The sequence below is a fragment of the Chenopodium album genome, chromosome 19 (assembly GCF_948465745.1).
Source record: "Chenopodium album chromosome 19, dcCheAlbu1.1, whole genome shotgun sequence".
Lineage (NCBI taxonomy): Eukaryota > Viridiplantae > Streptophyta > Magnoliopsida > Caryophyllales > Amaranthaceae > Chenopodium > Chenopodium album.
In genome coordinates, this window is record NC_137852.1 from 19923939 (window position 1) to 19951283 (window position 27345).

At 36.2% G+C, this 27345-nt stretch overlaps 3 protein-coding genes across 6 annotated transcripts; 2 read left to right on the forward strand and 1 right to left on the reverse strand.

Moving 5' to 3' along the window:
• Positions 1 to 7220: 7220 nt before the first annotated feature.
• LOC145594153 (uncharacterized) lies at positions 7221 to 8108 on the forward strand. Its single transcript, XM_081650490.1, has one exon. The coding sequence runs from the start codon at positions 7221 to 7223 to the stop codon at positions 8106 to 8108; it is 888 nt and encodes a 295-aa protein (XP_081506616.1).
• An 8725-nt stretch (positions 8109 to 16833) lies between these two features.
• On the reverse strand, positions 16834 to 20582 carry LOC145594894 (thymidylate kinase-like). Of its 4 annotated transcripts, none has more exons than XM_081651238.1 (5): positions 19895 to 20582; positions 18451 to 18509; positions 18177 to 18278; positions 17611 to 17959; positions 16834 to 17169 (listed from the first exon to the last, which is right to left on the reverse strand). In XM_081651238.1, the coding sequence occupies exons 2-5, from the start codon at positions 18461 to 18463 to the stop codon at positions 16989 to 16991; spliced, it is 645 nt and encodes a 214-aa protein (XP_081507364.1). In that variant the 5' UTR covers positions 18464 to 18509; positions 19895 to 20582; the 3' UTR covers positions 16834 to 16988. The 4 variants fall into 4 exon arrangements, with proteins under 4 accessions (XP_081507364.1, XP_081507365.1, XP_081507366.1 ...); XM_081651239.1 differs by having other exon boundaries at positions 18365 to 18509; XM_081651240.1 differs by lacking the exon at positions 18451 to 18509.
• A 4096-nt stretch (positions 20583 to 24678) lies between these two features.
• LOC145594154 (uncharacterized) lies at positions 24679 to 26662 on the forward strand. Its single transcript, XM_081650491.1, has 3 exons — positions 24679 to 25051; positions 25749 to 25939; positions 26051 to 26662. The coding sequence occupies exons 1-3, from the start codon at positions 24679 to 24681 to the stop codon at positions 26660 to 26662; spliced, it is 1176 nt and encodes a 391-aa protein (XP_081506617.1).
• Positions 26663 to 27345: the final 683 nt, after the last annotated feature.

Below are 27345 nucleotides of genomic sequence, written 5' to 3' on the forward strand. Positions count from 1 at the left end.
GAGAAGATGGCATGAGATGGGCGATCTTCGACGACCTTCGCTAAGATTGTGGAAGTTGTCACCTAGATTTGAGAAGAGCGGTTCGTGATGAGGCGGTCTTCGACAAAGCCCGCTAAGATTGTGGAAGTTGTCACCTATATTTGAGAAGAGCGGTTCGTGACGAGGCGGTCTTCGACGACATTCGCTATGATTGGGAAGGTTGTCACCATGATTCAAGGAAAAGCTCGAGATGTAGCAGCAATGATAGACAGTGTTCCCTAGGATGTGGAGTGTTGTCTCAAATTTTGAAGATGGCGAAGCAAGGTCACCTTCGGCGGTCCCTCAAAGTAAAGAAGAGATTGTCTATAGCGGCGATGCACTGCCGTGGCGACATACGGCCACAACCTAGAAGATGACGACATACAGTTATTTTCGACGATGTTCCCGAAATACTATGGAGGATTGTCACCAAGAGTATCGAAGATGACGACATATGGTGATCTTCAACGATGGCGTTCACGAGGTACTGTGGAGGTTGTAACAAACAACAAAAGAAGCAACAGCAAAATGGTTACGCTAAGAGACGTGTGCTCGACGGTGCAAGATACGCGTTTATTAACTCTTTTATCTGTTTTAACTAATGATTAGTTTGCAGGTATCGGCGTTATAAGAATGATTTGGAATCGCAGAACGTTCTAAATTGTTCTCCGTCCTTATCGATACTTTGACTTTGGTTTTTCGAAACATAAGTTTCTCCAAACTCAGTCAAAGTGGGGGCTTCTGTAGACACCCATTTGTGTCCCCCCAAAACCAAACGCAGTGATGAATACCTGTCACGTCGAACCATAATCGAATAAGGTGAAAGTGTGAAAAGTCAAGTGTTGCGGATAGTTTTTATTAAAATCATTCTTTCTGTTTTCGAAAACCCACTCTATTTTATAAAAACGTACAATCCAGTTTAGTTTGGTCCATGATAAGGGTCCAATAATGGTGTAGTTGGATGGGGCTTTAAAAGACCTTTCCAACGATATATAATAAGCCCAATTCCGATGAATAATGAGGAAGTTATGGCCAAAATACTAAACTGGGCCCAAACCGGATTTTACCTACGACCCAATGATCATGAGGAGGGTCCAAAGGTTTAATCCTATTCCTAAACTATTAGGATTGATTACAATCTTCTATAAGTTTCTAAAATATCTTAATTATCCATTTTTGAAAAGATAAGATCATGGAATTTGATTTAAATATAAACTTTCCTTTTTTAAAACTTTCCTAATTCTATTCGGATTTAAAGATGTTCAAAGACAGTCAGATATTATTTTCGTGCCTCATATTTTTTATCCAAATTTTATATGGTTCAATATATCTTGAAATTATCTTTCCAATGATATATTATAATATTAATTCCGAGATATAACGAAAAAGATATGAAAGATATACGAAACTCTATCCAAAACTGATACCGTCCTACTATTTCGTCCATATCTTTTTATCTAAAAAATATTTTAATCTGATTCCAATTTCATTGGATATAAGACTTCAAGAGCTTTCCAACTACATATTATATGACTTATTTGGACTTCTGGATCAAAAGATATGATAAAAACAAAATTCGCAAAAACTGTTGTCTACGAGTTTTATTTCGATTCGAATTCGGATTCTTTTCTTAATTCTTCGACCCTCTTTTTTCTTATAAATAGGGGTCATATCTCCCTTTTTTCTAATCATCGACTCTCATCAATTCTCCCGATCAACTTTCATCAACTCTCATCAAGAATTACTTAATTCTTATTTTCTCTCTCTCTTTCTAAACCAACTTTTTATCAAACACAATATTCCGCATTCACAAGACTTAGAGTCTCTTAGCCAAGTTCGAAGTTGTCTTCGCCCTAGACGTGCAAGGTTGATAATTTCTGAGGGTTTGGTCCAAAACTAGTCAAAACTTTATTTAATTTGATTTCAATTTAATTCTTTAATTGTTCTTTATTATTTTAATTGAAGTTTACTAACTTGTGTATTTTGTTATTAGAAAGAGGTACGAGGCTTCAAAGTAAGTAGATTAGCTTACTCCCTATTTTATTAACAATGTAGAAAGCATGCTTATTATTGTTTTATGATTCCTAGTATCATGTTAGGATGATATTTATTACTTTCTAGTATCATATTTAGGGTGTCTTTACTCTTTTCTAATATCATGTTAGCATGTTAGTACCATGTTAGGTTTAAAGCTTTGATTTTTATTGTTTAGTGACATGCTAGGAGTTGTTATTAATCTTGTTAGTATCATGCCTAGGATCTTGCTATTATTATTAAGCTTTATTATGCCTTATCATGCTATTATCATCATTATTGCTTATTGTTTATTATTATGTTGCTTGATATTTATTTTATTGTTATTGCTTGATCACACCTTTTATGCTTGTTAAAGGGAATTTGTACTTGAAATCACGCTTAAATAAGATAATTATTAATTTGGTTTAGGCTAATGTGATTTTAATTCAAGTGATCGCCAATAATAGTATTATTTGTGCATTAATATTTAACCAACATAGATAAACAGGGTAGGTTTAATATAATGTTTGCATGTTATTCGAAAAGCGCACATGAATACGAGCAGAACAAAGTAGAGGCCTATTTTATAGGGCGGGTCCTTTCTTTTGTAGATTGGATTCGTATCCTCATCCCCGGACCCTGTTTGGTTCAAGACCTTATGGAGTTGATGGTCCTTTTGGATCGTCTTTTGGGTTTACAAGTTCCTAAAACTTGTTGGCGACTCTTTTGCTCTCTTTTCTTTCCCTTTGGAACGCCACCATGCTTTAGTGTATGATCACGGTGGGGTTCAAGTTTGGGGCCATGATGCTTGAAATATTCCCTACAGCCACATAATCAGGTTCTCTCGTTTTTGTGATGTAGATACGAAAAGTGAAAAATAGGTTATGGTTTAGGGAAATGGACTAAGAATTGAGGTTGTTTATAAAATGTATTGAATGGAATATGGATTAAGCACTCCAAACATTAAATACTCAACCCGACCAATAATGGCGGTGAAAGTTTGTTCATCATCGGGTTTTGTTTTGGGAAGACGTTTTAGGTGTCTACAGAAGCCACCACTTTAACTGAGTTTGTAGAAACGTCAGATTTAAATACGATAGTCAAATTAGTCGATAGGACGGAGAATGATTAAAGACTTTCTGCAATCTTAAATCACTCTTTATATGTTGTTACATGCAGAAAAATGTTAATTCCACAGATTAAAGAGTACAAGGATAAAATACGTATCTGACACCAGCGTATTGGTGGCAAATAAGTTTGGTATTTTTCTACGGTTGAAGTAATCTACCGGATGAAATTTTTTATGATATTTTTCATGCTTCATATTTTCCATACTTAAGGAAAGTTGATAGATGATATAATCGCTGACTTCGTCACCTTGAGTAGGGGCAACAAAACCAACAATTTTCCATGCTTGAGGAAAAGCTTGTCTGATGATGAGATTGCAAGTCTTTGTGTATCGATGACCTTGCGCTGTGAATCATCTTTGCATGGGAGATGATCACTAAAATGATGATGGTTTGATTGTCCCCGTACGTGGGATGTAGATGGTTTGTTTTTCCCCAAACGTGGGCTATATATGGTTTGCTTGTCCCCGAACGTGGGTTGTAGATGGTTCACTTGTCCCCGAACGTGGGTTGTGGATGGGTCTCTTGTCCCCGAACGCGGGGTGTACATGGTTTGCTTGTCCCAAAATGTGGGCTGTAGATGGTTTGCTTGTCCCCGAACATGGGCTGTAGATGGTTCGCTTGTCCCGAACGTGGACTGAAGATGGTTCAGTTGTCCCTAACATGGGTTGTAGATGGTTCCCTTGTCCCCAAATGTGGGATATAAATGGTTCGCTTGTCCCCAAACGTGGGCTGTAATTGAGACCTACAAAATGAAATTTGCCAAGGGACTCGTATATAATGTGATTAATTGACCAACTGACTTGACTATGCTTGACTTGACTTGCCATGACATGACATGTGTATGACTTGTGATTATGTATATATAGTGTATGTGGGTGCAGACACAAGCAATAGAAAATACAAAAGCAAAAATATTTACGTTATTTTTGTAATGAGAGGACGGTACCGAATTTCTCCCGAAAAAGAAAGACGAGAAAAAATGAAGTTTTGTTTTTGTACTTCCCTCAAAAAAAAAATTTCACACATGCTTTAACGTAAGAAAAGATATTTTTTAACTTCTTCAAAAGAAAAGACATGAAAAAGGGAAGAAGTTTTGAACTTCCTCATTGAGCAAGACAAAAAGAATCGCATGGATTAAATTGTTTTCCTTAGAGATAATGTATGTATGATGCATGTTCTTAGGCCAAGAGGCTAAGGACAATTACATCATGTGACATGGTTCATGAATGAACTTAGGTGTAGACACCCATTTATGTCTCCCCAAAACCAAACCCAATGATGAATACCTTTCGCGTCGAACCATAATCGAATAAAGTGAAAGTGTAAAAAGTCTAGTGTTGCGGTTAATTTTTATTAAAAATCTTTCATTCTGTTTTTGAAAACCAACTTTATTTTATGAAAATAGCCAATCCACTTTAGTTTTCTCCATGATAAGGGTCTAATAATAGTGTAGTTGAATGGGGCTCGAAAAGAGCTTTCCAACGATATATTATAAGCCCAATTCTGATGAATAATGAGGATGTTATGGCCAAAATGCTAAACTGGGTCCGGTTTGATATTTACATACGGCCCAATGATCTAGAGGAGGGCCTATTATTATTCCTTAAGCTAGTAGGATTGATTATAGTCTCCTAGAGCTTCTAGGAGGTTTTTTTTTCATATCCTAGTGGAATTAGGATTAATGATCATGTAGATGAGTTAATAATGTTTTATTTGAAATTACGATTTTAGCCTTCGTACGGACTTTACAACTCAATTTTATTGATAAATGGACTCCGTGCTGAAAGCGCGTTAAAAATCACAGCTGTCGCTAAACGATAACCTTGTCGCCTGGCGACTGGCTCCTCGTCTGTCGACAGGTCGAATTTCTGGCGAAAGCGTAGAGTTTTATTCCTTTTCAAATTCTGACTATTTTTCAATCAATTTCCGGACTGTTTTTCAATAAGTAGGGTCCTGCACCTCCGTTTTTAATCATCAACTCTCATTAACAATATCTCTAAATATCTCTAAGCTCTCTCTCTCTAACTAGCTTTTACAAACACAATACCGCATTCAAAAGATCTAGAAACACCTAGCGAAGTTCAAAGTTGCCTTCGCCCTAGACGTGAAAGGTTTACACTTTTCTAAGGGTTTAATTTGGTCCCAAATCCAGTCTAAAATTTTTAACTCTTTCTTTCAATTATTTAATTTAATTCTTTGATTTATTATTTCATTGAAGTTTGCTAACACGTGTATTTTGTTATTAGAAAGATGTACGAGGCTTCAAAGTAAGTAATTAGCTTACTCTCTTTTTATTTCAATGTAGAAAGCATGCTTAGATTGATTAATTCCTAGTATCATGTTAGGATGTTATTAATGCTTTCTAGTATCATGTTTAGGGTACCTTTTACTCTTTTCTAATAGCATGTTAGTATCATGTTAGGTTTAAAGCTTTGATCTTTATTGCTTAGTGACATGCTAGGATTTGTTATTAATCTTGTTAGTATCATGCCTAGGATCTTGCTATTATTATTAAGCATTATTATCATTATTATATTTAATATGATGATTGTTATTATGATTGTCGTTATTATGATAATTATTAGGTTGCTTGATATGTTTATTATTATTGCTTGATCACGCCTTTTATGCATGTTTAAAGGGAATTTGTACTTGATTAATAATTTGGTTTAGGCTAATATGATTTTAATAATAAGGTAATTAATAATTTGGTTTACGCTAATATGATTTTAATTCAAGTGATCGGTAATAATAGATTTATTTGTGCATTAATATTCAACCAACATAGATTAAACAGGTTTAGGGTTAACTCATTGATTGCATGTTAGTCAGAAAGCGCACCTGAATACGAGTAGAATAAATTAGTGGCCTATTTTATAGGGCGGGTCATTTCTTTTGTAGATTGGATTCGTACCCTCATCCCCGAACCCTATTTGGTTCTAGACCTTTGGATTTGACGATCTCATGGATCGTTAAGGGGTGTAACCTTCACCTCGTTAACGGTTTACAAGTTCCTAAACCTTGTTGGCGACTCTTTTGCTCTCTTTTCTTTCCCTTTGGACACCACCATACTTAAGTGTATGATCACAGCGTGGTTCAAGCTTTGGGTCAATGCTTGAAATATTCCCTACATTAGGTCATGGAGCTAAGCATCATATATGGTTTAAAGAAACGATCTTCAACGTCCCTTAGGTTTGGCAGCTAAGAACGTATATAGATGAAATGGTCGATGAGAATTACATAATGAATGTTACTTAAGTCAAGGAGCTAAGCACGATATGCTTTGCATGATTAAAGATCTTTAATAAATTTCGCTTAGGTTAGGAAGCTAAGCACAACATGTGATGCGTGAAATAATGAATATTGCTTAGGTCAGAAAGCTAAGCAACTATACAATGTTTTAATGAATGTTGTCTTAAAACAAGATGTCATGATAAGGGGTTCCTAAGGGAAGAATGATATGACAATGTTCGTGTGACCACCTTTACTTGCCCTTTTGGAACTTATGCTTTTAGAAGAATGCCATTTTGTTTGTGCAATGTTCCTGCCACCTTTTAAAGGTGTATGATGAGCATATTTTCTGAATTTTAGGAAATAACATGGAGGTTTTCATGAATGATTTTACCGTGCATGGAGATTCTTTCGATATATGCCTAAATAACTTAAGCATGCTATTACAAAGATGCATGCATTGAAACTAATTAATCTTGTCCTTAATTTTGAAAAATGTCAATTCATGGTGGAACAAGGTGTAGTACTTGGTCATATAATGTCATCTAAAGGATTAGAGGTTGATAAAGCTATGATAGAAACTATAAGTTCCTTACCATACCCTACTTGTGTTAAAGATGTTATATCTTTCTTAGGGCATGCTGGTCTTTATCGTAGATTCATTAAAGATTTTTCAAAAATCGCAACTCCCTTATGTAATCTTTTGACAAGGATGTTGTGTTTAGTTTCGATAATCCATGTAAGAAATCTTTTGATACACTAAAGGAATTACTCACGTCGGCTCCTATTTTGCAACCTCCTAACTGGAACTTACCATTTGAAATTATGTGTGATGCAAGTGATACTACTATTAGAGCTGTATTAGGGCAAAAGGAAGGTAAGGTTCAAACTTTTATTTCTTATGCTTCGCGTACCCTTGATCCTGCTCAACCAAATTCTACCACTACTGAAAAGGAACTTTATGCTATTGTTTTTGCTTTAGAAAAGTTTCGTTCCTACCTACTAGGAACTAAGATGGTTGTGTATACTGATCATGCTGCACTAAAACATTTATTTGCTAAATCAGTGCCTAAACCTAGATTAATTAGATGGGTCTTATTGTTACAGGAATTTGATTTACAAATCAAAGACAAAAAGGGCGCAGAAAACCAAGTAGCTGACCAGTTGAGTCGTATGGTCCAAAGGGAACATACTTTACCTTTATGCGACTCTTTTCTTGATGAATATTTATATGTTGTTTTTGCAAAAGTTCCTTGGTATGCTGATATCGTGAACTACCTTGTTGAAAGGAACTTGCCTTCGGAACTCACAAGATCTCAAAAGGAAAAGATAAAATCAGAGGCTAAGTATTATTTGTGGGATAGCCCTTATTTGTGGAAATTTTGTGCTAATCAATGCATTAGGATGACAATGAATTTGAATGTGTTTTACGTTTTTGTCATACTTTTGAATGTGGTGGACATTTTGGACCTAGGAGAAGCCCACAAAGTCTTAGAAAGTGGACTATACTGGCCTACCCTTGTTAGGGATGCATATACATTTTGTAGGAATTGTGATCAATGCCAACGTACAGGGAACTTAACTGGTAGGAACCAAATGCCCTTGCAAAATATTGTGGTTTGTGAAACACTTGATGTATGGGGCATTGATTTCATGGGTCCCTTTCCCCATTCCTTTGGTTATGTTTATATTCTTGTGGCTAGAAGATTTTGATGAATCTTTCCAAAATATAACAGATTGACAATAATAAACTTGAAAAAAAATTAAATATAATATTCTCAAGTCTTACCATAATTTATTATAGATTATTTTTGTAAGAAAGACATATTATATACTATATACATTAATTACAACAAGATTATAAAACTTTTCTGGATTTTTGTTTTTAATTATGTAATAGAAGTTAGAAGCTTAAATAACGAAATGAGAATATCAAATCATCAGGATGCTTTTTTTTTTTTTTTTCCTTGAATAATTTATGATTAGAATTTCAATTAATTAGTACTGTATGGATTCTTCAATAATACATGCCAAGGACAATACATGTTAATTGTTCTTAGAGTAATTTTTTCGATATTCAATTGATATAAATATAACATATGAAAGCCAAAAAATATAAAACAGTGTTAATTTTAAAAATAGTTAATAATTAATAGTCACATATTAATTTATAAACTACTTGTAATAAAGAAATTACTAGCTTACTATTATAAGTAACTTGCTAGTTAAAACAATATACAACTAATAAAGTGATAACTATTACTATAAGTCTATAACATGTTTATAACCCGATCAATTACAAGTTTACAACTCAACTCGTTCTAATTCATTACTTGACCAATGTAACTTGTTTAAGTCTTTATATTTATTACGTGAACCGATTTTATCCGATTTGTTTTGAACCAAACTCGTTTTTAAATAGATCGAGTTCATTTTAAATCGGTTATGATCTGAACCGATTACAACCCAACCCTAGTAGGTACTGATCTATTTTAACCCAAAACCCGTTTTAAACTGGCAAAATTCGTTTTCTAACCGACCGAGTTTAACTTGAACCGATTATAAACCGAACTGATTATAACCTGACCCGATTAGGACCGGAAATTTTTTAACCCAAAACCCGCCTTAAATTGACAAAACTTGTTTTTAAATCGATTGACTTCAACCCGAACTAATTACAACCTGACCCGATTAGAATCCGACCCGAAAAGAAATTGTAATAACACATACCAAACCGAACCGACCTGGAATTATTTAAAACTGACCTGAACTGACCCGATAATGATTCCAACACATTATGAACCGGCCCGTTACAAACCGAAAACCGATAGACCGAACCGTAAAACCAATTGACACCCCTAATCGTTGCTCAATAATAGTACTTCATACAATATCTATATTAATAAAGAATATATTAAAAAGAGTTTATAAGAACGTCCACCTGTCACGTAGACTCTCCTCATTATGCCTTGTCACCAACTCAACTAATCATTACGCCACGTCATGCACAAGATGTTCCTAAGAACGTCCACGTGTCACGTAAATTACCCTCACTACGCAACGTCACCTACTCAACTAATCATTACGCCACGTCATGCACTTATAACAAAAAAGAAAAAAAAATCTTCACAAGATTTGAACACGCAACCTCTAAATCTTAAACTAAGTGTTTTACCACCGAGCTAAGTTATTTTTATATGTATTTTTTTGATTACAAAACTAGTGTTCATTCCGAGCGATGCCCCGGGTCTAACGTTCAATATTCTTTACTTCTAAATAATTCTAAATAGAAACATTTCTATTGCGACCGTCAGAAACGGTCGCAAATTGGGACTATTCCGACCGTTATAAAAACGGTCGCAATTTTTGACCATATGCGACCGCCAAAAACAGTCTCAAATTGCGACCATTACGACCGTTATAGAAACGGTCGCAATTTGCAACCATTTGCGACCGCTAAGAGCGGTCGTAATAAAGTTATGATTTTTTTAATTAAGTGGAGTATAAAACAGCTGCGCAACCCACCCTAACCCTAATATTTGTTGGAAGCAGCTGTTTCTTCTCACCCTAACCTATCATTTTCTCTCTCCTCATTTATCCATTTTCTCTATCTTCTCTTTCCTTATCCCTTCTCACACCCTCCTTTCTCTTCATCTCCTTTCTTCATTAAGCCATCACATCAAGCCTTACCGTCACAAGCAAGCAACAAATGAACGAGCCGCGCCGCCGCCATCCTTTTCAAGAATTTTGGTTTTCATGGTCAAATTCGACCATGAAAACTCCAGATCTGGAATTTTCATGGTCGAATTTGACCATAAATACCCCATGAGGAAGAAATATTAGGAAAGGTATGTTGATTTTCTGATTTTTTTTTCAAAAAATTATTGTTTTATTTTTGATTTTTGTTGTTTTATTTCAATTTTTGTTCGAATTTCTGTTTGAATTTTGGTTCGAAGTTTTATTCGAATTTTTTTATTTGTTTTTCGAATATTGGTTCGAATTTTGTTCGAAATTTTGTGAGATTTTTGTTCATTGTGGGTTTCAATTTTCAGGTTTATTTATTGCTTTTTGTTAGTTTTTGTTCGTTTGATTTTGTTCGATTTTTGTTAGTTTTTGTGGGTTTGATTTTGTTCGATTTTTTTCATATTTTAATTAGTTTTTGTGGGTTAGATTTTGTTCGAATTTTGATTTAATTTTGTTTAATTTTTGGTTTGATATGTGTAATTTTGTTCGAAATTTTATGGGTATTTTTTTTTGGTTTAATTTTGGAGGGTTTAAATTTTTTTGATAAATTTATACGATTTTTTGGTTAAATATGGGTAGTGGTGGTGGTGGTGGGTAAAGGTGGTTAAGGCTTGGCGGTCGCTTGTGGTGTTTAAAGGTGGGCAGTGGTGGTAGGTAAAGAGGGTTTGGGCGGGAAGTGATGGCGGGGTAGGCTACGAAGTTCAGGAACAGGTTTTGGGTGGGCAATGGTGGTGGGTATTTCTTTTTTTTTGTTTTTTTTTTTAATTTTTGAGCGACCGCCTAAGACTATCGCTAAATCCAGATTTGCGACTGCTTTTGTAACTGGTCGCAATTTGTAAAATTTGTGACCGTTATCTATCCGATCGTTGAAATTAATAAAAACAGTAGCAAAAAGTCTGCGACCTCCAAACGGTCATAATAAATTTTTTTTGCGACCATGTAAATAACGACCACCGCGTTACGACCGTTGACGGTCGCAATTTTGTTTAGCAACCGTTTTTGCTCTTTTTTGCGATCGTTAGAGGCGGTCGCAAAAACGTTAAATTTTACTAGTGGGCCTATAGACCTACATTAACTGTATTTTAAGGAGAATAAATTCGCAAAAGTATTAGATAGCAAAGATGGTATGACTTCTTATTTATTTTTTAATTGATCCGAGTTCAATTCTTGACATAAACATTTTTTAATTTAACATTGGTAGAAGATGGAGATAGGTCACACGTAGCTAGGGATGTCAGTGGGGCGGGTCAAATAAACATATTTAATTTGCCATGGGGCGGGGATGGGTTTAGGTTTGGCGGGTGGTGGGGTGGGGATGGGTTTAGGTTTGGCGGGTGGTCGGGCGGGGATGGGGATAAAAAACGTACCCGCCATGGGTGATGGGGTGGGGATGGATTTTACCTATACCCTCTCCGCCCAGCCTGACTTACCTTGTACCCGCATGACCCGCACCGTACCCTCCACATACCAACCTATACCTTTATAAAAATAATGAAAAACATTGATAAAAATAATATAGTATTGTTGTATTTGTAGTGGAGTACATTTTTGTAAGTTGGTTTATGGTAATTGAAGGCTAAGGAATTGAGACCATCAGCCCACAACTCATATTACAAGTAAGATTCTAGTATTCTAACACCTCACTCATATTGATAAAAAACCTACCTCTTTCTCTCCCCTAAGATTCCTCCAGCCTACACGCGGCTCTCGAGTTTCTCCGTTGAGCATGTTGTTTTAACTACTTAAAACACCATTTAATTAGATCAAGGCGAGAAATCTCTTATTTCTTCCTTCTCTTTCATATATTTTCCTTAATTATTAAGATTTATTTTAGTTGCAGATTCTGAAGATTCAAAAAGGTTGAATATGCATAATTAGTAGCAGAATTTGAATCATGGGATATTGAAATTAGAACAAGTGGAGTATGCATGCATAGATGCACTGAATAATTTATGCCCACTCCTTATTATGAATTTTGATATTTGGTGTAGATTTATACATTTTAAAAATTTTATTATTTGGATTTTGAAGTTAGATTTATTAGTTTGAAGTTTAATATTATTAATATTAAATAGTTTTTTAGTATTCCATTATATGATTATATTATGTACTGGAATTTGTTGTGGGTTTAGCGTGGGAGACTAGGTGGGTGATGGCCTGATGGGGTGGGGAAGGTGGGGCTGGGGCGAGGATGGATATCAACATGGAGGGTGGGGTAGGGATGGTTTTAGGATTGGACTCAGCGGGGTGGGGATGGGGATAAGTTTCAGACCCGCGGTGGGGATGGGGATGGGGACAGGGATGGAAATGCCAAAACCCGCCTCGCCCCGTCCCGTTGACATCCCTACACGTAGCGTGTATCCTAAATTAGATATGTCATATATAGTATAGATATTAATGTGTAACAAATGACAGTTCAACATGAACCACAAATTTAATTATAATTAAATTAAGTTATAAATTATAATGTACATTAATGATCAACCATATGTAATTACGCGGACATCGGGCCCAAAAACTTGCTATAATTTAAAATGGTATCTCGTGATTTTCATAAACTGCAGGGTACCTCGTTATATCCTGATGCTTCAATGGCTGGCTACCTAATAAAAAACCGAGTAAGATAACCCGTGCATTGCAGTCTCTTAAGTTTAGCAAGTCTATATCCAGATTGGCTCCCACACGCCCAATCACATTACAAGTTGTCTTTGTTGTACACCTTGAAAGTTCAATCTTCCTCCCACTGACAGTGTAATTGTAAAGTAATGTTGTGCTACGGAGTCAAATGTCGTAGGCTTAACCTTAGGGTGCATTGCTTTTTCAGATACTTTTGTGTATGGCTATTTGATATGCTATCACATCACAGTATAGTCTTTGTTTTCCATGAGTAACTGAATGACAGACTATGGCTTTTACAACAAAACTGAATTTAAGTTATTTAGCACATTGAACAAGAAAATAAATAAGGTTTTGTTCTTTAGAGCTACTTCTGAAATTTGCTCTGCTCTACCCAAAAGCTCAAAATAATAGGCCTAACAAAATCAAATAAACAATATCTAGGAAAATGATTTTCTCATTTTTCATTCGTTTGGTTTGTAAAGCTGTGGAACAGAATTTTCTCAACACCCGTGGAGATTAACTATCCCAATAGTGGATGACAATACTCTTTTCAACTTCCATTTCCATTCTACTTTTATCTACACTAGTTTAGTGCTCCACGCGTGATGAGCGCGCACCGCGTTGTTAATCTTAATTAAGACGCTAACAAGGTAGCACTATATAAACATATTTGGATAATCTATTATTATTTTGTGTTTGAATTTACAGCACTATATAAACAGATAAGCTCACCCGAGTCTGGTGACGAGGAATAGACCGCTCCACAAAGCGTTGATCCTCGGGGGCTGGAGGAATCATCTCCTCGATCGGGTCGTACATGCCCTGATAGTTAATGGACATCCGTGGAGGAATAAACTCCGCAGGTCCACCCTAGCAAAAACAAATCCAAGTGATTAAAAATCATACTTGGGGGCTATCTAACAAAGAACGAAAGGGTAAATAGCATACTGTCGCCTCCTCAGATATCATAGGAGCCGGCGCTAGGAAAGGCAGTAGATACCCCTCATAAATCAGCCTGGACGAGCATGGGACCGCCAAGGAGAGCCAGCAGGCTGCCTCTCCGCCGAGTTCCACATCATCGCCTCATGGAACATGTGACGAGGAGGGTGAGCGGGAACAATGAAAGAGTCTGAAGAGTGCTGGATAGCCACTCTCTCGCCAAGGTAGACAGTAGCCTCGTACGTCCTCTGGAAGTAACGACGCTCGACAGAGTACTGTGCAGCCCGCGCAGGCACAACTAGATTGGCCCATGGCCGATATACCACATCAGGCTCCTACAAAACATAATTGTAAGATAAAATCCTACCAGAGAGAGCACTATAAAATACATGTTCACGAGAATATACCAAAAGGATCAGGTCTCGGATATAGGCCGTGGTTACCTGACCCATGCGACCTCCCCAATAGGCGCCAATAGGGAGCTCCCGAGGAGAAGGCCTCGCTGGCGCAAGCGCTGGAAAGTACTCGTAGAACCAGGTCTATAAAGACGAAAGAAAGTCTGCAAACACTTACACAAAGTCTAGAGTGAATTGAGAAAGAGAAGAAATGTACCTCTACGACTCTCCAAAAGCTGGAAAGAGAAACCTTCCCTGCCAAGGCCTTGTGATGACAGGAGCGTCGCAGACCAAGAAGAAAGTCGGCATAGGCCAAGCTGGCCCAGTCGTACGTCCCGACCAAATGAAGGTCGCAAACAACAGTCAGGTAGTAGAGATGTACTCGACTACCTCTGTCAGGAGAAAAGTCCCCGACAGCAAAATCAGAACAAAAATACACACTCGTTGCTCGCGAGTGGTCGCCTCGTCCAGAATGGCCATCGCCAAAGTAGATCTGCGGATACACCGAGAGCTGAGCTGCCCTGGCTGCACCTCAACACAAACCCAACAGCTCCAAAACTACCGGCGAGTACACAGTGAGTCCAGCATCAAACGGCAGTCGAGTAGAAGACTCTAGTCTCGTGATAAGACTGAAGTCGATAGAAGTGACAATCATCTCACCCCAAGGAAAGTGGAAAGTGTTGGTGGTGTCCTAAAAGAACTCCACCAAGGCCCGAGCCACATACTAGCTCGCACCAAAAGCATACATGGCCCGAGTGGCCCGTAGCAGAGGAGTCAACCCACAAGACTCCCAAAGCAGGCGTAACGGCTCTTCATCATTGAAGTAGGTGTCGTACAATGAATCGATCGTCTCGTTGCCTGAGCCATGACTACGAGTCCTACCAGCGGCTAACCCGCGTTGCACCCGCTCTGAAATGTGGTGCTTAGGGGAAAAGAAGAGTGTCTGCTCGTCCCACTCTAGGAGAGGTCCCAGACTGGTAGAAGGGTCCTCACCCTCACCGACGGGCTCGTCCTCGCGACGAGTGTCCCTGGACCGTGAACCGAAACCACGTTGTCTAGCCATACTATGTTTATGCAAAATAACAAAAATTAAGTTTTTGTAGTATCTAAGGTTCACCTCGCAGCATGATACTATGTCCGCAAAAACAGAGTACGTAGTACTAAAACAGAGCACAAATTCAAAACAAGCATAAACGGTATTTTCAAGCAATTAAACAAATTTCTTGCAATACTATGACAATTATTGTGACAAATTGTACCAGAAAAGCTAGCAAAATCGCATAGAAAAACCCCATTGTTCTTCACGAACTCATGGAGTTCAAAAATGGTCAATTGCTCATTTCTCCATCAAATTAAGCCAAACAAGTCTCAAAATACTCCCAACGCAATATGAAAACATAATCAAGCAAATTTGTGGCATAAAATTCAACAAACAAAGCAAAATAAGCAAATCAAGTTTCGAATTTTCCGAAAATTTGTGAACAAAGATGCGCAAATTTAAAAAAAACTAGAGTGAGTTTTAGAAAAACTTACATAGATCGGGAAACTAGATGAGGTAAGCTTCGATTTGCAACAAGTTTGAGCGAATTTGGTAAAGAAACGAGCAAGAACGACCAAATTGAAGTTTTTGGGTGAAATGCGAGCACAGAACAAGCAGCGGCGGAAAAATGAAGAAGAAAGGGGGGTATTTAAAAAACCCGACCCTGTCTCCAAACGACAAGGTTGTCGCTTGGCGACAATGCCTGTCGCCTGGCGACAAGCAAAAAGCGAGGCGACAAGCGTTTTTGGCTAGCGCGGGTGCGGCGACAAGTCACGTGACTTCTTAAAACGGTCATGTGACCTTGTTCAGCAATTTAGGTTCCTTGGTACGCTAGTTAGCCCCTTTAAGCTATTTGACATGATTTAGTAATCGGCTCGATTACAATCACATTAAGTGATCGACCAGATAAGTGATCGTCTCACATAGCTTAAAGCGCCTAAACATTGGCTCATAGCAAAGGCATCGACATAATGGTTCATAAATAGCAAAGGCACCGACGTAACACTAGTAGAAAAAGGCTCATTTGCGTCGCTCATTTATAGTGTATTTGCGTCGCTTCTATGAGCGACGCAACTGCTCGCGACGCAAATGACTTTTAAGTCATTTGCGTCGCTCCTAGGCGCGACGCAAATAATAGTCATTTGCGTCGCTCCTTTATAAAGGAGCGACGCAAATGACTTTTTTGATAAACTTATTTTTTGTCATTTGCGTCGCTCCTTTATAAATAAGCGACGCAAATGACTCTTCTGACAAACTTATTTTTTGTTATTTGCGTCACTCCTTTATAAAAGAGCGACGCAAATGACTTTTCTGATAAACTTATTTTTAGTCATTTGCGTCGCCCCTTTATAAACAAGCGACGCAAATGACTCTTCAGATAAACTTTTTTTGTTATTTGCGTCGCTCCTTTATAAACAAGCGACGCAAATGACTCTTCCAATAAACTTATTTTTTGTTATTTGCGTCACTTGTTTATATAAAAGTGACGCAAATGACTGAGTAGACAATACAAAACTGCTGTATTTGCGTCACTTGTTTGTTTAATGAGTGACGCAAATGAGGTGAATTTTTTTTTTTAATTATAATATAATAATTGCCTTGTATATGTTTGTAGTACCTGTTTTCCTAGGTATAAAGTAATATGCTAATGCTAATATAATTGAAATTAAAATGCAATATTATTGAATAATGCAAATGTAAATTTCGGCAGAGTCTCCTTTGTAATTTGGCCTACCCATAAAATTTCCAAACCATGTTTCTTAACCAAATCAACGTATAATACAACTCCAACTTCTAGACTTAAACTTAAAGGTAGAAGTACCTCAACAGCTCAACCTAGAGTTCAAAACGTGGTAACTACTGATTACTGACTATAGTATACGATTTCGCCCAAGCGAGCAAGAGGCATATGGCAGCTTGCCTATTGTGACCAGAAGTGAGACAGAGCCCTTCCATTTTTGCAGGCCGCAACACACTCAAGCACATATTCTCTGAGCTTCTTCTGGACTTCTTCCATTGGCAAGCAGGCATCAACCATCTGTTATCATTCAGCATCGTATGAAAATCTAGATGGCATTATTATGGAATTTGATGAAATAGCAACTATCTCACAGAATCTAGTTAAAAAACATAATTTACAAAAATAAAAAGAACATTGCAAGAAGCATATCACCAAAAAAAACAGATTCATGAAGAAGTAAAGTTTACAACTTTAAATCACATTCTGAACTCCTGTCCCAATATACTTGTATATATTTCAAAATCTCAGGGGAATAAAGACAGTTTTTTAAAAGTAATCTATCATAATTCCAACTACAATCTCCAGAATGTAATATAACCGAGAACGAATTACCCAAATTAACCAATAAATAACAACATAGAAAGGAATTAGATTCAGCTAAACATAACATCAAACACATGGTATGCAACTCACAAATTATGTATAAAAAATTAATCATAAAAAGAAAAAAGAAACAACCTTTTCTCCCAACGATTAGCACTGAACAAAAGATGAATAGTATGATCATCCAAATTAGATTGATTGGAAAGATAAGCAGAGATCATCTGCCCAACAGCAGTATTTCGATCCGGAAACCGCCATAACTCAGCAGAACACCCAATACTTTGCAAGTGAGAGAGAAGCTGAATACACTGAGAGCTCTTTCCACTTCGATCTAACCCTTCTAATACAACCAAAGCACCTCTTGATTGTAAATTGGGGTTTAGGGCAGAAACTTCAATTTTCTTGGAAGATTCATTCTCCATTTTTGTAGCAAAAATTGAACAATTTAACTGAAATTTAACATCCTGGTTTCTCCTCTGTGCTCCTGCAAAGTGCACCCAAGAAACAACTCAGATCAATATTTTGGTAATTAATATCGAAATCCTGCTTCTGTTGCAAAGGAAGATAACTGGGCATAAATTATCCAAACCATGTTTCTTAACCAAATCAACGTATTTGAAAATTCAATAAAAAAAAATGACAAAAGTTCTGTACTGAATAGCTCAAGACATTAGAGGATATGATGCAGAAAGAGTGCTAACTTTTCAGAATCAAAATTATCCACTCCCAAATCTTCGTCCCAGATAAATATGTAATCATATGGTGCCACAATGTCAGGATGTAGAAATCGTTTTGCATACCACCTTTAACCATACAATGAAAGAACGGATCAGTATGATAAAATTGATAATTAATCTGACCCAATTGCCTTAAAAACTAGAGTACTAACCATTTCGCACTAGTTTGCAAAATTACCAAGCAGAGACACAATTATGAATCATGTAAGAATAGCCAAAGTTTGCAAATAAAGCTTACTCAGCACACTCATTAATCTTCCCCGAATTCTGGCTTTCCACAATCTTCAGAATCAAAGACTTGTTTTCATCCAAGTAATGCCAAGATTTAAACCAACCAAAATTTAGAAATCAATAAGAAAAAAATATTTCCAGATGAGAACTAACCAAGCAGTATATATAGATGAAGCGGCTAATAGACTAGAATCATAAGTGAATTAATGTAACAAAGGATGAATATGTCATGCATAACCAAAGTGTATTACAGTACATATCAATTTTTACTTAAGCGTAAGGATCAAATGATCTGCAATTAGCAATGTTTTAGAATCTACCCCGGTAGCCCTAGACTAAGATAAAAAGCAATGCATACAACACCATTCCCTTATATAATTTCATATGTATTAATTGTTTTATCAATGATCATTTGATTCACAATAACTTCCTTTTATTCAACCATTTACAAGGGAACATACGGATTCTCCATTTTAATGAATCGGAGATGACAGTTGTTCATGCTTGAGACTTACAAAAAAAAAAAATTGAAAATAATAATAATAATAATTCTGGGTTTTTTCCTCCAGATTTAGGCCTTCAAAAGTAGCTTAACAGATAAGAAAACTTGATACTAGGTTTAAAAACAAGTTAAAAACCATCATCACTAAAAACCACTAGTTAAAAAAGTACATTTACACTATTTTTCATTATTAGACAAATAGTCATAACATTAGTTGAGTAAGAAATACTGACATTGCCTATGTGAAGACCATTACAGGAGCCGACACCTAAAGCTTCATTACAGTAAATTTTAAGTTTGCTACACTTCAATGATTACACTGACATTTTATACTTCCATTTATATTTATATTTATATTTATATTTTCATGTTAATTCTTGAATTGCTTGTTGTGGTCCAAGTTCAGAAAAGGTTCAATTTCCAACTGCCGGAAAAGTTAAGTTTGGACCAAAAGGCAGATCTTAGGCCAGGGGTTGAACCATGCTCTTAAGGTATGTTGAACAGCATGCCAGCAATAATCAAGCTGCATGACAGTATGTATGATGGATATCGACTTTTCGATGCTTACAAATGCGAGCACGTAAACCTTAATCATCTGTTAGGCTAATTACAACTAAGATAGACATAACAATGTATCACTCGACTGAAGTGCTCGTTCAGCATGCTTCAATGACTAAACCCGAGATCATAATGGACTTTTTAATTGCAATTAAGGCAGTAATAACTTAAATCATCAAGTAATGTACATTTGTACTAGACTAGAATAGATTAAGGCAGTAATAACTTAAATCAAAGTTTGCAAAATTACCAAGCAGAGACACAATAATTATGAATCATGTAAGAATAGCCAAAGTTTGCAAATTAAGCTTACTCAGCACACTCATTAATCTTCCCCGAATTCGAAGCCTTAAACCAAGAAAAGATTGAACATAAATAGAAGCAATCTTACCATAGGTGGAATTGACTTCAAAAATTCAACAATGTCGAGCCGAAATCGAACTTCAATTGTTGTTGCTGTAATTTGCTTGAACTTCCTCGGGTTTTTTGGGGCGAAATTAAGCGATTTTTCCACTCGAAAATTTCAGTTATTGCTCGAATTTTTGTTGCTGTAATTTCTTGACTTGAACCCAGAAAAAGACGTAATTCAAACAATTATTGTTGCTATAATTTCTTGACTTAACCTATTGTTGCTGTAATTTCTTGACTGAAATTCGAACAAAAATTATTTATGACTGAAATGGGACGAATTTCTTAGGGTATATTGCGTCGCTGCCAAAAACCCTAGAAATCCCCCCACGAAATCCCCCAATCGAACTTGAATTTTTTGGGGCTTTTAGGGTTCGAATTTGTATGCTTTTGAGTTGATTTTTTGCTCGAAATGGGGGATTTTTGGTCGGAAACAATCAATTTTTCTGGGTTTAAGGCTTCGAATTTCTTAGGGTTTTTGGTCTAAATTTTTGCTCGAAATTGCTCGAATTTGCAGCCGATTATGGGTCTTCGACTTCAATGCGATTTCAGATGTTAAATTTGCTGGGGAAACGCAAGTTTTTGGCCGAATTTGTTGGATTTCAGAGACAAATTTGTGGGTGTTTTGCTGTAGAAATTCGCTGGAATTTAAGAACTCTTGTTTTTTTTTTCTTTTTGTATAGTGAATGTAGGTACCTGATGAAAAACCTAAAGCCAAAAGAGTTATTTGCGTCACTTTATTATAAAAAAGCGACGCAAATAACCTTGTTTATAATGTTGTACAATGTACATATGCGTCGCTCATTAGTAAAAGAGTGACGCAATTTACTTAATCACTTATTTGCGTCGCTTGCTAACTAATGAGTGACGCAAATAAGTTTATTAATTGCGTCGCTTTAATAAATAGGAGCGACGCAAATGATAGAAAGCTGAAATGCACTTGAGTTTTGCGTCGCTTCTTAAATAATATGCGACGCAAATAATTTAAAAGGAAGGTAAAATAAAACATTTGCTTCGCTCCTTAGAATGAGTGACGCAAATATGGCGACGCAAATGTACATTTTTCTACTAGTGTAATGGTTCACAAGCAGCAAAAGCGCCGATGTACTGGCATAGCGGAAGCAAAGTTCAAGTGAACTTTTAAAGGATCGACAAGCGTTGATCTTCGATAATTTTCTTTGGAATATTATCACAACAACTGAAAGTGATTACAAGCGAAGTTAACTTCGATCATGTTCTCTAGCTTGCAGAAGATGGTCACAAAAAACAGTAGAAGATCGTTTCAAGCGAAGCAATCTTCGATAGTGTTCCCTGGCTTGCGAAAGATTATCACAGCGGAAATTGGAGGCAGTTACAAGCATAGCAGTCTTCAGGTAGGATAACATTCCCTAGCTTGTGGAAGGTTGTCAAAAAAAAAAATGTAGCAACAAATCACTTACTCCAGAGACGTGTGCCTGACGGTGCAAGATACGCATTTCTTAACTCTCTTTATCTGTTTAACTAACGCTAGTTTGCAGGTATCGGCATTACAAGAATGATTTGGGATCGCTGAACATTCTGAACCATTCTCCGTCCCTATCGATACTTTGACTTTTGTTTTCGAAACATGCATTTCTCCAAACTCGGTCAAAGTGGGGGCTTCTGTAGACACCCATTTGTGTCTCCCCAAAACCAAACCCACTGATGAATACCTTTCGCGTTGAACCATAATCGAATAAAGTGAAAGTGTGAAAAGTCTAGTGTTGCGGTTATTTTTTTGGAAAATTTGTCAAAAAAAACCTTTAAATGCCTCGTTTTGCTAGAAAAAACCTTAAAAAAGGATCTTTGTTAAAAAAAACCACCACGATCACTTTTTTTGTTTAATGAAACCTCTTTCCTCTTTTCCGGTGTTGACTCGAATTTTCTAGCGTTGACCTCTCTTTTTCCCTACTTACACCCAATTTTTTTTATATTTGCACTCTTTAGTTTTATTTCCCTCTTAATTTCCCTCAAAAGTTAATGCCCCCCATATTCCCTCTCCTTCCTCCATGAATACTCTGCTCTCTCTCCTTCCTCCATGATTTCTTTCTTCTGCAATCACATTAATTTGGGTTACTCTCTCTATCCTTTGGTACAAACCATTAATGTTGCCACAATAAACTAAGGTAAGTGTTAATAATTCATCAAATTGTTATTGCAAGTACTGTAAAAATTGGGGCTTTGAACTCACTTAATTCTTCACTATGTAAAGTCACATCCACAATAATTTTTCACCATTGTACTTGCAAAATTAGCAACAACAACAAAACTATTGGAGAAAAGAAAACAACGCACAAGAGAAGTATTAGAGAAGAGAGAAGAACGCAGGATTGAGTACTACAATGGTTTAGTAAGCACTACAATTGTGGAAGAAATAGATTAAGAACCCTTATTTACCTTTCAATTGATTTGATTTAGGGGAGATTTGCCCAAATTTTTCATTGGAGTGATTTGGGGAGGCTTGCCCTAAGTTTCATTACCCAAGAATAGGCTGCAAGTAGGTATAATAAAGGGTCAACGCTTGAAAAATCGAGTCAATGCCGAAAAAGAGAAGAGAGGTTTCATCAAACAAAAAAGTGATCGTGGTGATTTTTTTTAACAAAGATCCTTTTATAAGGTTTTTTCTTGCGAAATGAGGCATTTAAAAGGTTATTTTTGACAAATTTTTCTAATAGCTATTAAAAATCTTTCTTTCTGATTTGAAAACCAATTTTATTTTATTAAAATAGCCAATTCAGTTTAGTTTGGTCCATTATAAAGGTCCAATAATAGTGTAGTTAGATGGGGCTCGAAAATACCTTTCCAACGATATATTATAAGCCCAATTCCGATGAATAATGAGCAAGTTATGGCCAAAATACTAAACTGGGCCCGGTTTGATATTTACATACGACCCAATGATCTAGAGGAGGGCCTATTATTATTCCTAAAGCTAGTAGGATTGATTATACTCTCCTAGAGCTTCTAGGAGGTTCTTTTCATATCCTAGTGGAATTAGGATTAATGATTATGTAGATGAGTTAATAATGTTTTATTTGAAATTACGATTTTAGCCTTCGTACGGACTTTACAACTCAATTTTATTGATAAGTGGACTCCATGCTGAAAGCGCGTTAAAAATTGAAGCTGTCGCTTAGGTTTGGAAGTTAAGCACGTATATAGATGAAATGGTCGATGATAATTATATAATGAATGTTGCTTAGGTCAAGGAGCTAAGAACGATATGCTTTGCATGATTAAAGATCTTTGATAAATTTATGCTTAGGTTAGGAAGCTAAGCACAGCATGTGATGCGTGAAACAATGAATATTGCTCAGGTCAGAAATCTAAGCAAGTATACAATGTTTTAATGAATGTTGTCTTAAAACAAGATGTCATGATAAGGGGTCCCTAAGGGAAGGATGATATGGCAATGTTCGTGTGACCGCCTGTACTTGCCTTTTTGGAACTTATGCTTTTAGAAGAATGCCATTTTGTTTGTGCAATGTTCCTGCCACCTTTTAAAGGTGTATGATGAGCATATTTTCTGAATTTTTAGGAAATGACATGGAGGTTTTCATGAATGATTTTACCGTGCATGGAGATTCTTTCGATATATGCCTAAGGGTCTGTTTGGCCAACCTTTTGAAAATCAACTTTTGTTTCTTAGAATTAGTTTTCCAGAAAACTGTTTCTAGAAAAACACTTTGAGGAAACAGAAGTGTTTGGCTTCAACAAAATAAGAAGTGATTCTGAGAAATAGAAACTATTTTACCTTGTTTGGCCCAATAAATTAATAATTGTTTCTTACATATTATTGTAAATAAAAATCTATCATCAAGGTTAATTTTTATTTTTATTTTTATTTTATTTTTAAAATCAAGTTCTAATTAATATAAATAATTAAGTTCTTTGGAGGATCCACCGATCAATTGTTTGTTTCACCCCATTGTCACACCGTGGCACTCGCCGCCACCGAAGCATTGACAAGCAGACGGCAAACCATTCTAGTCTCTACAACCACCTCTACATCCTCCCTCAAAAGTGACCAAACAAACAAAATGAGCAAGAAATTAACCACAAATTCAAACAAAAACAATAACAAAAAAAGAAACAAAAAAATTACTAACCACAAAGTAGTAGTATTATTATTTCTAGCAAAAGCCAAACAAGAATTAGCAAACCTCATCAAATTATATAATCCCCATTCCCCACGAACTGATAAACATCAAATTGTGCATTATAATTACAATCAAATTAACAAAACCCAAAAACTCAGCCCATGGATAATGAAAAGTAATAGTAGAATTAGAAAACCCATTTAGGTTTCATACAAAAGATCAGCTTGATGGGTATGAAGTTGTTGGGAGGATTTGGGAGGAGAGAGAAAGAAAGGCGGAGGAGGTAGAGGAGAGAGAAATAGGAATGGTTCTATTAGATGGGATATTAGTGGTCAATTTGCAAAATGTTGAGGGTGCTTTTGTCCAAAAAAAGTTTCATTAAATGGGTAAAATAGCTCCCCGAGAAACAGCAAAGCAGAAGCTACAATTTGGTGCTTCTCCTTCTACCCTCCCTAGAAGTTATTTTGGGCTTCTTGTTAAAGTGTATCTATTTCTTGAAAATCCCATGTTTGGCCCAGCTTCTATTTTTTAGATTGAGAAACACTTTTAAAAGCTAGGCCAAACACTACCTAACTAACTTAAGCATGGTATTACAAAGATGCATTGAAACTAATTAATCTTGTCCTCTAATTTTGAAAAATGTCAATTCATGGTGGAACAAGGTGTATTACTTGGTCATATAATGTCATCTAAAGGATTGGAGGTTGATGAAGCTAAGATAGAAACTATAAGTTCCTTACCAAACCCTACTTGTGTTAAAGATGTTAGATCTTTCTTAGGGCATGTTGGTCTTTATCGTAGATTCATTAAAGAAGTTTCAAAAATTGCAACTCCCTTGTGTAATCTTTTGGCCAAGGATTTTGTGGTTAATTTTGATGATCCATGTAAGAAATCTTTTGATACACTAAAGGAAAGACTCACGTCAGCTCCTATTTTGCAACCTCCTAACTGGAACTTACCATTTGAAATTATGTGTGATGCAAGTGATAATGCTATTGGAGCGGTATTAGGGCAAAGGGAAGGTAAGGTTCAAACTATTATTTCTTATGCTTCGCGTACCCTTGATCCCGCTCATCAAATTCTACCACTACTGAAAAGGAACTTTATGCTATTGTTTTTGCTTTAGAAAAGTTTCGAACCTACCTACTAGGAACTAAGGTGGTTGTGTATACTGATCATGCTGCACTAAAATATTTATTTGCTTAATCAGTGGCTAAACCTAGACTAAATAGATGGGTCTTATTGTTACAGGAATTTGATTTACAAATCAAAGACAAAAAGGGCGCAGAAAACCAAGTAGCTGACCACTTGAGTCGTATGGTCCAAAGGAAACATACTTTGCCTTTATGTGTCTCTTTTCTTGATGAATATTTATATGTTGCTTCTGCAAAAGTTCCTTGGTTTGCTGATATCGTGAACTACCTTGTTGGAAAGAACTTGCCTTCGGAACTCACAAGATCTCAATAGGAAAAGATAAAATTAGAGGCTAAGTATTATTTATGGGATAACCCTTATTTGTGGAAATTTTGTGTTGATCAATGCATTAGGATGACAATGAATTTGAATCTTTTTTACGTTTTTGTCATACTTTTGAATGTGGTGGTCATTTTGGACCTAAGAGAACAGCCCACAAAGTCTTAGAAAATGGACCATACTGGCCTACCCCTGTTAGGGATGCATATATATTTTGTAGGTATTGTGATCAATGCCAACGTACAGGGAACTTAACTGTTAGGAACCAAATGCCATTGCAAAATATTGTGGTTTGTGAAATATTTGATGTATGGGGCATTGATTTCATGGGTCCCTTTCCCCATTCCTTTGGTTATGTTTATATTCTTGTTGCTGTGGACTATGTTTCTAAATGGGTAGAAGCCAAAGCTATTAAAACTGATGATGCTAAAACTATGGTAAATTTTGTCAAGAGTTGAATTCTCAATAGGTATGGAACTCCAAAAGCAATCATTAGTGATAGAGGAACACACTTTGCCAATAGTATCCTAGGGAACTTGTTGGCAAAGTATTATGTGACCCATAAGCTTTCCACTACATATCACCCCCAAACTAATGGGCAAGCTGAAGTGTCTAATAGAGAGATTATGTCCATTTTAGAAAAGGTAGTGAGGCCTAATAGGAAGGATTTGAGTCTTAGACTTGATGAGGCTTTATGGGCCTATATTATTGCTTATAAAACACCCATAGGTATGTCCTCATATCATTTGGTATTTGGTAATTCTTGTCACCTTCCTGTTGAGAGTGAACATAAATCGTTTTGGGCTATCAAGGAACGTAACATGGACTATGACCTAGAAGGAACTGAGAGAATGTTGCACCTACAAGAACTTGAGGAACTTCGATTGGAATCTTACGAAAATGCTCAGATTTACAAGGATAAAACAAAGTTGTATCATGAGAAGATGTTAACCAGAAAAACACTTTATGTTGGTGATAAAGTTTTACTTTTTCAATCCAAATTGAAATTGTTCCCTGGTAAGTTACAATCTAGATGGTTACGGCCTTTTGTTGTTACTAATGTTTATCCTCATGGTGCAGTAGTTATTCACGGCTTGGAAACTAATAAGATTTTGAAGGTCAATGGACATCGATTGAAGCCTTACTATGAAGGAAACTAATAAGATGTTTATTTTCTCTCTCTTTTATTGCTTTCTTATTTGCTTCATAAAATCATGGTTGTTTCTATATGATTTTCTGTTGCATGTTAAGTTTCTACATTGGGGACAATGTAAAATTTAAGTGTGGCGGGAGGAACACACATGTTTTTGTTAGGATACCACCTCTAAACTTCTTGGAAGGACTAACTCTAAGGAAAAACAGTAAATTCTAATCTAACTAATGTTTAATAAATAAATAAATAAAAATGAAAAAAATGATGTTTTTGAAGCTATGCACAAAAGATTTTCGTCCCTAGCAATTGTGACAAGTAAAGTGTTTTTGAAATTCGACTTGTAAGCAATTTGGAACACTACTATGTTGACTTAAGATGTGGTGATGTTGGGAAGGACCTATGCTTATATAATCCATCTAATTAGTACTTGGTGTTTCCTATGGTGACTTTTCACAGCCCTTGGTTACTGGAGAATTACTTGACTTTCTTGAAATGAGGAAAAAATGGTTCAAAAGAAAAAAAAATGAAAAGTGGATTAGTAATCCCAAAGGTGAGAGAATTGAACCATTGAAAAAAAATAGAGTGATCGGTTCCCGAGATAAAGGAACAAAGGAAAATCAAATTAAAAAGCCTTAAAAGCAATGGCAAAAAGTAAAGTATCGAGTACTCCTTTGAGATCAATGGGTGGTA

Bases quoted from the DNA above. Each gene is read 5' to 3' on its own strand.
- LOC145594894 (XM_081651238.1), bottom strand. The intron at 17,960-18,176 runs GTTAGCACTCTT...TGCACTTTGCAG, and splicing joins GATAATTTTGATTCTGAAAA to GAGCACAGAGGAGAAACCAG. The intron at 17,170-17,610 runs GTTGTTTCTTTT...GAATGATAACAG, and splicing joins GCTAATCGTTGGGAGAAAAG to ATGGTTGATGCCTGCTTGCC.
- LOC145594154 (XM_081650491.1), top strand. From the start codon at position 24,679: ATGGTGGAACAAGGTGTATTACTTGGTCATATAATGTCATCTAAAGGA. The intron at 25,052-25,748 runs GTAAGGTTCAAA...GCCAACGTACAG, and splicing joins GGTATTAGGGCAAAGGGAAG to GGAACTTAACTGTTAGGAAC. The intron at 25,940-26,050 runs GTAAATTTTGTC...TTGTTGGCAAAG, and splicing joins CTGATGATGCTAAAACTATG to TATTATGTGACCCATAAGCT.
- LOC145594153 (XM_081650490.1), top strand. From the start codon at position 7,221: ATGTGTGATGCAAGTGATACTACTATTAGAGCTGTATTAGGGCAAAAG.